General features: G+C 34.7%; 1 protein-coding gene across 1 annotated transcript in view; it reads right to left on the reverse strand.

The window, feature by feature from the left end:
* Positions 1–368: 368 nt before the first annotated feature.
* LOC106674224 overlaps positions 369–13,659 on the reverse strand; it is a 324,578-nt gene continuing 311,287 nt past the window's right edge. Inside the window, exons 5-6 of the mRNA XM_014406835.2 lie at positions 10,637–10,874; positions 369–817 (exon numbers count right to left, since the gene is read on the reverse strand). Coding sequence (XP_014262321.1) covers positions 735–817; positions 10,637–10,874 — 321 coding nt within the window. The 3' untranslated portion in view covers positions 369–734. The remainder of the gene's footprint in view (positions 818–10,636; positions 10,875–13,659) is intronic.

Raw genomic sequence — 13,659 nt, forward strand, 5'->3', positions numbered from 1 at the left:
AATCGGCTTTGACTTTATTGCAGTATCATATCGTTTGAACATGCTAAAAATAAAACGTGTATAAATACAAAGTTTTCTATGCTTAGAGACTTGGAAGTTTTAAGATGGAGATTCCTGTTTTCAAACTTTCACCTTATCGGGCCCCATACTGGCTTCTTTTTCTGGCCAAATCCTTCAATATGCCATATAGAAAAGTGTTCTGTGGGCAAAAAAACATCTGTAAGGCTTGGAATAAAAACTCTTGGATTTAAATTTCTTTTTAATATAAACAACAAAGTTTAAACCATATTTTTTATGTACACTTTATACAATGATATAATTACTGAATACACTATTTGAACAGTTAAAACAATTTGTATAATTCCGTTTATATATGTATTTATTTATAATTTTACTGATGATATATACAAATAAAGGTATCTACAATCTAATAATCATATTTACACTATCAAAATAAAATAAATTATTGAGCGAATCCTTTTTTTATATACCATAACGTTAATACGAAAGAGGTTTACCATGGTATTGAAGAAGAACATACTATTAAGTAACAATTTATGGAAAGATGGCCGATAATGAACTATTGGCTTTCCAGTCGTACAATTTTGCTGGGAGTTGACTTGAAACTTTTCCAATGTCTTGACGGACGATTCATCGACGAATTTCCACTGGACAGCCGCTGTGTCACTGATTCGGAATAAGTGATTTCCCATTCGTTCTGCTCACACCATCGGTTACCTCCTGAACAGCAGCCCTAGAAGGACGGCCAATATCCGCCAGTCCAGGAACGTCCTCGACCCATGGGATTCGTCCAGCTCTGAAATGGGGAAGTACGATTAAACAGTATTTTGCTTGGGGCCCGCGAGGGCCGGCTATAACTTAATTTATTAGGGAAGGAAATACGCCTTGTGGGAGGGCTTTGTCTGCAGCCACCGGAGGCAAAGCCCGCCTGGAAAGTAACAGCAGCCCAGAGGTGTCCAGGTATTAGCTCTAACGAGAAACTAATAAACATAGGGGCTTAGCACATAAGCCTTAATGTACGGGAACTAATATCATACTAATAAATTTAATAAGAAACCCTTTTATAAACTAATACAATGTTTGTTTAAATGACGAACAAAATGTTTAATTACATGATTACCCGAAAAAAATTGTGCGTGTGGGAAAGCGTGTTTGTTTACGTACTAATATTATGTATATCGATATTTTACCCATTTATCTTATGAAAATCAATTTATTTGAATTAATTTTTAATCCATTTGATAAGTATAAAAAATATCAAGATATATCTTTATATTTCGAAAAGGGTAATTAAATGAGCAGTTTCTTTACTAATTATATTATTGAGTCTTTATTGATAGAAATATTCGGCTGGTGCAAAATAATGCAGGTTTGGAAAAGGCAGTCAAAACTATTATACTGTTATAAAATAAAGAAAATTTATTCGAAATATTTTTCATTACAATCTATATATTTTTGCCAACGTGTAATAAGCGATTTTATACCGCTGACTTAAAAATCTTTATTTCGACATAAAGTCTTGCAAGGCGTTTCCGGCATCACCGCGATCTCAAAAAAGTTTTTCCTTCAAGAAGTGATCAAAATTCAAAATGCCAAAAAAACTGGAAGGCTGTAGGTCGGGTGAATATGAAGAGTGCGGTAAGGTTTCATATCCTTAGACTTTACGTTTCTGCAGGGTTGGCATTGAGACATGTGGCTTGGCGTTATTATCGTGAAGAAGAAACGGCCCTTACTGTTTACCAATGCTGGACAAAGTCGTTGCAGTTTACCATGGATTTTGTCAATTTCTTGCAATTTTTTTCTGCTGTGATAGTTTCACCATAATTCAGGAAATCATAGTAAACAACCAAAAACAGTCACCATAATCTTTTTTGCGTGCAGATTTGGTTTCAGGAAGTATTTTGGAGCTTCATCCTTATCTAACCACTAATCTGTAAGGCTCCTGTTATCGTACAGAATCCTTTTCTCATTGCACGTGATCATTCGGTCGATAAACGGATCAATTTGGTGGCGCAACAGAAGAGATGAGCAAATTTCAGAACGTAGATTTCTTTGGGCTTCGGTTAGTTCGTGCGGTACCCACTTGTCGAGCTTCTTTACCTTTACGCCCCAGATGGCGAACAACGGTTGAGTGGTCAACACTAAGTTCTTCCACAATTTTCCGTGTTGTCTTACTAAAATTTTCTTCAATTAATGTTTTGAGTCGGTCGCCGTCCACAACGGAAAGCCTCCCATCGCTGCACCGTGCATTCGCTAACGATTCCCTCCCTCCAATCTGTATTGTTGTTTCGCGCAGGTTAGGCCACACTTCGCTCAAGTTTAAATTCGTACAAATAAATTTGACGAAAATCTAGTTTGAATATATTTAATTTCGCAGGTACTCAATCGTATAAAATTCAATATAAGCTCAAATGCTTTGTATAAAAGATAACAGTTAAAAGTATTTATTATAAACCATAAATTAGATTTTAGGATTTAGATTTTTTAACATGACAAGCATAGCAAAAATAAAACAAATTTTCTAAGCTCCTTTAATTTTGCACCAACCCAATACTAAATATTCATTTTTTAGGGAATGAGCGATGGGGGTGGTTAAAATAATTGAGACGAATTAATTCATGTCCGACGTTTCAGGAATATATTTTCCTTTTTTCAAGAGGGTGTCCTTCATGTGATATTTAAATTTTTTACCATGGTTATTTTTCTTTATATACGTATTATAAAATAAATATTAAACACTTGTGTGGTGATTAGTGACCGTTAATCGATATATATTCAGAAATTTTGAGATGCGGTCTGGTGTGATGTATGTTTCAGAAAAACATTTTCTTTATCGTGCCAACGTTTCGATCTTTATTGAAATCATCTTCAGGGCTCAAAGTGTTTGTCTTCTGTGTAATTATGCCATTCTTGCGTGTCGTGTTGGGAGTGCCCATCTCAACACGACACGCAAGAATGGCACAATTAACAGAAGACCAACACTTTGAGCCCTGAAGATGATCTCAATAAAGATCGAAACGTTGGCACGATAAAGAAAATGTTTTTCTGAAACCTACATCACACCTGGCTGCATCTCACGATTTCTAAATAAATAAAGTTTTGTTATTTGTTACAGGGGCAGTTAAGCTAAAGCAGATTAGTGTAGATTAAGTTAAGGGCACCCGGAAAAGTGTTGCAAGCACTTGCTTAAATCGAACAAATTTTCNCAATAAAGATCGAAACGTTGGCACGATAAAGAAAATGTTTTTCTGAAACCTACATCACACCAGACCGCATCTCACGATTTCTGAATAATTAAACACTTGTATATAATACAGGTTTATACAACTATTTGTTATAACATGTTTATATGCTAGTGACGAAATATTGTTCAAGTAACATTCCTATTCATCTAATTATCAGCTATGTGTAGGCACCAAACTACAACCTATGTAAGTTTGTGTTCACTATTTTAAACCCTTAAAGAAGGAGAGACTAAGATCGTCGGATAACCGATTTCACTGAACCTTTCTTTCCTGAGGGTACGGTGTGCTGGACACATGTTTTTTTGCTGTTTAACAAAAATTGCAGTGAAACAGGGAACAAATCATATTCATTTATGTATACACGTCACATACATATTATAAAAAATTAAATTGGCGTGAAGTCTGGAAATGGTAACGTCCCAATGACGACCCTACCTAGTTGTGTTTAAGTAGACCCCTTGGCTACTGTCGTTTTAGATGCCGCGGTTAGTTGACCCAGCGGGATTTTGTAGGAGCATGTTTGTTGGACACATGGTTTAGTGTCCATGTGTCATACGGAGTTATGAAATTTTGTATAACAAGAATGATAAAAGGAATTTGGAGGTCGATGTGTAGAGTAAGGTTCGACACGTAGTAAGGAGCATTGGTTATAATTCTTACGGTGAATTTTTGACAGGTGTGACTGAATTATTTTGGAATTGGAGCGTTTCGTTGAGGTGAACAGTTTTATTTCGTAGGTGTATAGATCGTTGGGATACTGTATTGTAGATTAACAGTGTGTTAGTGAAAGTCTTGATTGTATGTATAGTATACGTATAAAAAGTTTGAATCGTTTGTTAAGTTCCTGTCTTTTCAGTTTTGTTTGTGGTTTCTTGCCAGTCTTTTATCGACAAACATGCCTTTGTTGGACACTTGGTTTAGTGTGTTTGTATAAATAAACAACATATTTTACTATGTCAGCAGAATGTTCTTAAATGTTGGAAATGTCGAATGGGAGGGAGTATAGGTAGTGTGTATACATTTATTTTGATCAATTTTTGTTCTCCATCTTTTGAACCCATTGATGGATATCGTTTAGATGGGCATGGATTTTGGAGGCAGCTATGTTTGGGTGTTAATGCGAGAAAAGAAAAACTGTGTCGTTTTCATACTGTGTACATTTTGTTCGAATGTCGAAAGGAATGTATCAGGATTTAGAGGGATATTGGCAGAGGATATATCCTTACGGTACTCCAGCCCCGGGAAGGAAGAAAGAGGAAACATCTGAACCTTGTCTGACTTGGTAATGCCTATCGGATTGTTAGGATCTTAGAATAAGTCAATAAGTTGAGGAGAGAAAAGTCTTTAATTTGGAGAGAAGCCCCCGATGCCAGACCCCTCACTCAATGCTGCAAGAGATGACGTGTACAACTCGATGACCCTGTGGAATGGTCCTGTGGTGAGAACGGAAGCCAAATTGGAGCTTTGCCATGATTTTTTGGGAGCTTAAGGGTAGATAGATACATTTGATGAGAATTTTATCTAAGCGTTTGACAGAAATGTGAGTAAGGAAATAGGTCCGGATGAATTGGTTAGTGGGAAGGTGTATTGTGTTTTTGGATCATAGTAATTATTGAATACCTCCCGTATTTATTGGGGTTATTTATTGAACCCTATTTATGTAATTTCCTGCAGTTTTTAGTATTCTGAACCCTTGTAAATCTTCTTGTAGATAGGTGAAGTTGTTTCAACGTTATTAATATTCAATTAATTAAGGTTTTTAAGTTGAGATAAAAATTCAGTGTCACGAGCGGGATTCGAACCCACGACTTAATTAATTGAATGTTATTCAATTCCGGTCAAGCGGACCACGAAAAATAGTGAATTGAATGGAGTTATCAATATTTTTGTCATTTTTGAACAAAATGGTAGGTGAAAAATTTGAGAGAAAAAAATTTGTGCAAATTTCACATAAAAATGCCTCATTTGATAAGTTTTGGAATTGTCTGTTTCATAGAACATGAATTAAGTGTATTTTTCGTTTTTTCGTCGTGAAATGATCAAAATAAGTTTGTTTTCGGCATGTATCGCTGATCCATTTTACCACTATTTAAATCTGTTTTTTTTTTTTTTTTTTTTTTTTTTTTAAATCTCCGCGTGTAAATTTGTTCCTAGATTACTGTTATTGCAACTATGTTAAACCGTTTTTTAAAGGTTTGTTGAAGAATCAAAAGAGGAGGACAGGATCGATCGCTTTTCGAACCTGCGGCACGTCCTAGCGCCAACTCACTTCTGTTAATTACCCACCTAAAGGAATCCCGAGTTTTCCCTTTGGAACGTGCAATAAAATATAACGAAAAAGAAAAGGAAGAAAGTTTCCTCCAAACGTTTGTCCTTTTTACGATGCTCTTTGTCCCATGTCCATTGTGATCCTAAGACAGTTGCCCCAAATAACCAAATTTAATTTTTCTTCTCTTTTTTATTACGTCAAAGGGAGTAATAAACTTAATATAGTCAGAAACACAATTAAACAGCTGTTACCTTAACGACAAATATACAATAACTGATAATGGTAAATGTCATCTATATATAAACAACACATCTGTTAAGTTTAGTTAGCTTAGTTAATCTCGGTAAAATTGATAAAAAATTTAAATAAGCTGCTTAAAAAATTTAAATAAGTACATATTTTATAAATCCTATTATTTGTAATAATAGATTAAATTTGATTTTATCAATCGCAATCGGATCACTTTAATTAAAAGCTTATTGGCAAATAACGGGCAAAAAACCTTTAGTGTTTTAATATGTTATAACGTGTTTTTGTTATTAGGCAAACCTCATAAAATGCTTTAGTATTGTCGGTCAGTTCAAATTAAAATAATAACATAAATCTGAAGATGTCCGTAGAATTACAACATCACAAAATAATTTTCCTTTAAACACTAAATCCCATTTTTTTCTTTTTTAGCTCTTCATTGTAAATAAATTACTATAAAACGATGATAGTTTTACGAAAAATGGTGAAAGGATCAAACTACGGATCCATTTTTCTTGTTTTACCGCTTCTACCACGCCTTGAATTTCGATTTTATTGTATTGAGTGCTTTATATATCATTATGCTGTATGATGCACTAATAATAAATGATCCACATTAGGTGGTAGCAAAAAGAGAAAAGTGTGTTTGGTTATATCTACAAGGATCCAAATTAGGTGGTAGCCAAAAAGAGGAAAATGGGTTTGGTTAGATCTAAACTTGAAACCAGTGAACTAAATATAAACTAAATATAGCTTTCAAGATTCTTCGGCTTCGAACTTTACTCATTTTATTTGCGGTTATGTACCCAGTCTTTTGTGTACTCATCAATTTTGAGATCATTAATAAGTTCTTCCGCAAGCTGTCAAAATTACTCTCATCAAAAGCACAACACCGTTGCCTACCTAGGATTACTAAATAAACTTCTATTTTTTAACTACTGATCCTTTCCTATTAGATCTTTGTTGAGACAAGATACGAATACTCGGAAGGTATTTTTTTTTAACCGGACCTCTTCAGACCCCCTCGAACAAAATCTCAAAAAAATGTTCTTGTCGTGGTCTGCAGGGTGATAGTCGTTTCAATTAGTTTTGTTTTGCCATACGAGTCCGCTTATACGCCATCTTCATTGGTGGGCAGGTTTGATTTTTTTTTAGGGTCGCTTTTATAAGTTCGAATGATGACAAGCCGAATCGCGATGGCAGGCAGAATTGTCTTAGAGAAATGTGTTGAAACAATTATTATCATAAAATGCCGACGAGAAGGTTTTGAATTATATAGTTTGAGTTTCTCTAGAAGATTTTCAATTAGAACAAAATCGGTTGATTTATGTGTCGATGTCTGAGAAAAGAGTTTTCATTATAAAGACATGTAAATATGTGAGCTTTATTTATTTATGTTTAAATAATTGTTTTCATGTGTTACATAATGTTTTAACTAAAAGTTTGAGCTAAAACCATTATTGTAGATAATAATAATGAGATTTGGCCTTAATATTTTCACTGTCATTCTCAACATAAAAATATTTGATAAACTTTAATCGTTTTTAAATGGCAAAAAAAAATCAAATCAGAAATTGACAGGTACGCATACTCCACAAGTGTTGTTGGCAGGGGGCTTAGAACGAAGGGTGATAAAAAATAGTTACCGAGATAGTTCGAACATAATTCGCTTTCGCTAAAAAGACCGGAAGAAATGGAACTATTTTATTTATGAAGGAGTGGATCACTTAAGTACTCCGAGGTAGGAGACAGTGTGGCCGACGTTCCCAAGTACCGATAAACGGGAAGCTGTTCCAGCCCCTAGTTTATGGACTAAAGGCGAGAGATTTCTACCCCTGTATATACGTCCCACCAGGGGTGATCTATATTACCAAGAAGTTGCCAACCTGGGGTCTCGAACGTGCCCGACTCTACTTTGGCAAAATGTTTCCATCAGCCACAATGGAAAAATTAGCAGTTGCATTTTTATTTACCCAGGGGAATGGATCGATGCTATGACATTTGCTGGAATTATCTGTTCAAAATGTAAAATAGGGAAGCATAGTTCAATTTATTCCCAAAGGAGAAAGAACACTAAATTTATTTTCAAGATTTATGGGCAGAACAAGTCGAATAAAAACTACTTACAATGATTATCATAACCAACTCTAACAAGTTAAACTATGATTTACAACAGCTTGGTTGATTTATATATCGTAATTTTTTCTCTCTCTCTCTCTCTCTCTCTCTCTCTCTCTCTCTCTCTCTCTCTCTTTCTTTCTTTCTCTAGACAGACGCACACCCACGCGCGTGCTTGGTTTTTTGACTCTAAATATAATAATAATAACTAACACGCTCTTACACTAAACATTCACTCTAATAAATGCATTCACTATTAAATGACTAGAAATATTCGAAAAACGAATACCTATCAAATAAAAAAAAAACAGTCTTGTATTCTCAAAGGATCGGAACAGATGTCTAAAAAACACTACTGAGCTCAAGCTTAATTCTTATCGGGTGCCATTACTATACGCTCTCTATACGGAGCCACAGATTGACACCTTTTAATAAATTGGGACACATCAAGCGACCTTTCTCTACATTTCGATAAATAGCGAGCTTTGGCCTCGAAGCACATGTTAGTGTGTCCATCTCGCTTGACCAATTATTCGTCAGGTGAAGATACCTCTTCGGATTCTCGTAAGGGCACTTATCAACCGAGCTCTTGAAACATGAGAGCTTCTTTGCCGATTCAGTCCGGTGAGGCGAGAGGCCTGAACGGAGTGGTCAGGTCCTGAGTTTTCTTGTTCAAAAACTGTTAAAACTCATAATATGTATAACAAAAAAGACCATGGTAAAATGTGAATTGACGGTTTTTTTATTCAAACCAATTTTGCGCACCAAAACGTAGGCAATAAATTTTAATATTTATTTTATACAACAAAATCCATTATAAAGTATATGTCTGAGGTTTATGCTGACAAGGCAAATCCGGTCGGAAAAAATTCTTCGAAAAATCGATCGATTAAAAAATACTCAATAAGGTTTTAATTAGGTATGATAACGCATTGGAAGAACAAGGAAATTAGGCTTGACTCTGTCTCCACTCAGTATTTGAAATCGGCCAACTTTATATAAATTATCTAGATGTTAAACTTGAGCTTGGTACAGCTTCGCCTCTTTGGCCAAATGGCACATTCAAAACCAGGTTAAATAGAACAACATACCCAAATTTAACCCTTCACCGCATGTGTACAGTTTTTCTGCTATCTAATGTACTTTGACTAAGTACACTTAATTACTCTCTTATCATATAATCCTCTTCACAACTGTTATCTCACATCCTTTAGGTAAACAAACTTTATTAAATTAAGCTCGAGCTGAAAGTTCATGACCTCCTATGTGATGAGACGTTTAATTACTCGTCCCTATTATTTATCACTGGTATGAACTTCGATGGAGGTATATAAAAACGCATTTTGCTTTTTAAAATAGCTTAGTTCATTAATGTTTTACGTAAATAAATAATATTTGAAAATATAACTATCATTGTATCGGGTTGTCCGGAAAATAATGCAGGATTTTAAGTTTTCATTAAAAAAAATCTATATAAAATATTCTGTTTACGTTTACAGGACTACTCATTTGTATGAATGTCAANTTTGATTAAAGAACATTGCTTTAAAGTAACTAGTTTCTTTTTTTTTGTTTAATACCAAAATCCTGCATTATTTTCCGGACAACCCAATAGATAGCAGTTAATATTTTTGAAAAATGCTATATTGTTGTTTATCTTTGTCAATTTGTGCTTTCGTTGTTGTTTAAAAAAATCATTTGGCATCTCCGATCGTACGTACTTTTTTATTAAACTATTCATTCACTGACCAGTACTTTACTAGCTAAATCTTTCACGGCTATAAGTAAAAACGATCATCCCCAACTTTCACAGAAACAAAGGTCCTGGCCGTAATCAAATACCTCAAAAATTTTACTCCCGCTTCCGTGCAAGGCGATAGTACTAATTACCATCTCTTCCTTTCGCATGGTGCTCAAATTTTAAGAAACCAATTGACAATGTTTCCTCGTACCACCCCATAAGTCTTTACCTACCTTCAGAAAAATACTTAAGAAGCTACTCGTCTCCTGCAAGAAATCCTATCCTCAACCCACAAAATTTCCCGACCACTAATTTGACCTCAGTAATTACCATTCCACATTAGAGATCACTAATTTGAGCTTAGTAATTAACACTCTACAACAACATCCCTAGATAAGCAGTTCTGTCTGAGTCTTTCTGGACGTCTTCCAGTGGTTCGGTAGCGTCTGGCATCATGGTCTTCTTCTGAAATTCACATCCTTCCTTTCTAGTACATAACTATCTTATCTCAAAATCCTTTCTAATAATGATGATCTTTTTTCCTCTTCTATTCTGTCTGGTGTTCCTCAAGGGAGCATCTAGGTCCGTTACTTTTCAGCATATACACAAGAGACTTACTTCAAAAACGTAATGAAAACATATTACCATTTAATACTATTAATTGCACAATATTAGCAGAAAAGCACCAATAACACAATTTTTTTGTAAAACTGTATAAACATGTGTTACAATCGGACTTCTCATTATTGTCTTATATTCTTTATTTGGTGGTAACAATTTTCAACTCTTAGATCTGTCCAGCTCAAATAAGTACTGAAGACGGACCTGGAACTTGGGACCGAAATGTATTGCGAATAAAATGCAAGGTATAAAAAATTTGTGTTTAAGTCAAGAAAAATCAACAATCCAGATACTCAGACGTAAAATGAGACTTTTTTGATTGAGTACAGATGTTAAGGCTATATAAATTTGTAAATATTTAAGTGAAGTTACCAAAATTTGGATGAGATGGCCCCAGGACATGGGCAAGCTGCGGAGTGTCTTCGTGTAGCCAGGCGTCGGCGCCTTTTCTGTACAAATTGTACTGTGTTGCTATGCAGCGAAGTCTAAATTTCCCATCCGTAAACATTGACGGGACGGCGATCGTTTCCAGCTCCAGCAGGGAGGTTTCTAGGCCACCCCTTTCACTTTTGACATATCGGTGCAGCCTTGTCAAATCACTGGGGTGAAGCTGCAAAAAACGAAACTTTTGATTATAATGGTCTGACGTGTATTTCGAGAAGGAAGACATCGTAATTTATCTTTCGAGCAATGAGAAATGACAAGAATGATGCTTGGATTTTTTTGTACAAAGCTATATAAATTTTACACAAAAAGAAAAGAAAATCAACCATCAGGTTTATTTTTTATAACTTATGGTAAGTTTATGAGGAATTATCTGCTTTTCGTCTCTTGCACCGTGAAATCACATATAGGATAAAAATAACGACAGTTTCAGTCAAATTTTATGGGGAAAGTCGGCTCTGATAACCGGATCGGAACGCAGTGCTAACGGTCATAAAATGTTCCAGGCTAGTTTATAAGAGTCTATGATTACCTTGCATATGTTTTCTTGACTATAGAACGCCTTTTTTCCCATTTTTTTTCATGAACTCATTACAAATTTGCAACGAATTTTTCGTATAAATTTTAAATATGGCACGTCATCAAGTGGATCAATCAAGATCCTTTACAATGTGTGAATGCTGTGCTGTTTGATTTATACTTGTATTATTACACTTTTTTAAGGTCTAATACAATCTAGTAAAATCTAGTTGTTGTAAATTACGTTTTACAATACGTAAGTCATGTTTATTTGCAGAGTTCCTACCCAGTTTCATTAATTATGCTTGATAATTCTGATTTTTTTTTTTACGAGGGTTCGCAACAGCAGAGGTCATTTATACCCTCAGGGTGCCGGTGTTTTTGAAAAAAAGCCCATTTGTAAGTATGTCGGGTTCGAATGCAGGGCCGCTGGATTCGAACCCGGGACCTTTACCTTACAGTGATGAGCGCCGTGTCAAAGACTAAACCTTGCGGCACCGACGCCCCTCGTTCAGAATTTGTTTATTTATATAGCTGGTTGCGGTAGTGGAGATTAATAAGCGGTTGTAGTTCTGAGGTTGTTTTATAACTACCCTGGAAGATAAATGAATACGACAATGACCAATCTTTAATTGAAAATACAGAAACTTTTGTCCCAAACTTGTTAAGCCATGAAACTTTAAGAAACCCTTTCTTGGGTGATTTACTAGTTGATATGCACATATTTGACACTTGAAAAACTGAGAAATGATGATTTAATATCCTAACGATTGCAAATTATGTAACTGTAATAATGAATTTTTTGATAATTTGTAATATTTTACTTTGATGAACTATTTGAAGATTTTGTAAAATTGTCAATAGTTTGCTGAGTTGCAGCATGCCTTAAGAACAAATTCAACTTTGAATATGTTCAAATCTTGTGAAGGTAAATTCGTGAACAAACTGGACATCTGTTGTCAGTCGAAAAAAATTGTTTATGTTTTGATTTTATAGCTTAACATTTAGAGAGCATGGTGCTAATGACAAAGAATGCTGATGAAGCTAAATGCACACTCAAAATGAACCTGGTGGGACAAATAATTTATCCATCAATTTACATTTCCTTTATATCAGAAGGAAAACTAGGTGTGCGGATATACATGCATGAGAGTCGAAATAGAGAGAACTAGAGAGAGAGAGAGAGAGAGAGAGAGAGAGAGAGAGAGAGAGAGTATGAGAGAGAATTGAATTGCATTGTTATGAGACGCTTTATTTATTATATTCGCAGATTTAGGTCAGATTGAGCTTTATTACAATCAACGTTTTCGATTTAAAAAAATGAATAAAAGAAAACAGATAAATGGTTATGTAATATACATAATTTTAGTTTTAATCAGTTTTACTAGAATTTACGATGTAGTACTACTAGAATAGATAATAATACTAGAATAGCTCTGACCTCAGCTAATTGTATGGTCACTTTACAATAACTACAATTAAAAAAAAAAAAAAAATCAGCTATGGTGAAAGTTTTACGTAAAATATTTTGACAGCTGATCCCGCTAGTGTCGGTTTCAATAACTACAATTAAAAAAAAAAAAAAAATATATATATATATATATATATAAAGTAAAACTTATGTCGGTTTACTGCTAATACGAGTTAAGACCGGTTCTATATTGATAGACACTTTCTCTTTTTAAACTTAAAAGCTTTTCTATCCAAATTCCAATAAGCGAGTAGGATGAAAGTTAGTGAATATAGTATCCTAATCATTGAGATGGGTTTTTTCCCTTTTTAAGAGTTATTGGTGTTTTTATTTTTTGCAATTTTCCGAATGAGAGAAACACGTTGTAGATTAGGAAAGATGAAGTAGTTTGGTGAGGAGTTGGGTGTTTGGGATGTACATCCCTCATCCATACTGATAGCCGATTGTCACCTTCGATCAAAAAATTCATTTCCAAGATAATAAGCCATCTCAACCAAAACATGGAAAGAATAATTAATTGAAAGATATAACTTAGTCAATTGACCACTAAAAACGTAAATGAAATAATCAGTAAACTTGTTGCTAATTTTCATAATTACAATACTTTCGAGAGGTCGGATTTGCAAAAGAGGCTAGGAGACTTTCCGGGACGAAGTAATCCTGAGTAAAATAGAGTCTCCAGATATTATGCCAATATAAAATGTAAAGGAAAAGGAAGTGGTGCAAATGACTGTCCAAACTCACGAACACGATAACAACCCACATGAGTTATTATCCTAAAAATGAGTTCGTTGGGGGCAGAACTGAGTTCGTTGGACACAAAGCAGGACTTGGCCGTTTTGAAGGAGGAGAACAGGGTCTTTCAAGAGGAAAATTGCGCCCTAAAAAGGAAATATTAATGATAAAAGAAACGATAACGAGACAAGAAGCAATGTTGGGGAATCTGGACTACAAATACCGT

This window comes from Cimex lectularius, unplaced genomic scaffold (assembly GCF_000648675.2).
Source record: "Cimex lectularius strain Harlan isolate CLEC.00 unplaced genomic scaffold, Clec_2.1 scaffold168, whole genome shotgun sequence".
Lineage (NCBI taxonomy): Eukaryota > Metazoa > Arthropoda > Insecta > Hemiptera > Cimicidae > Cimex > Cimex lectularius.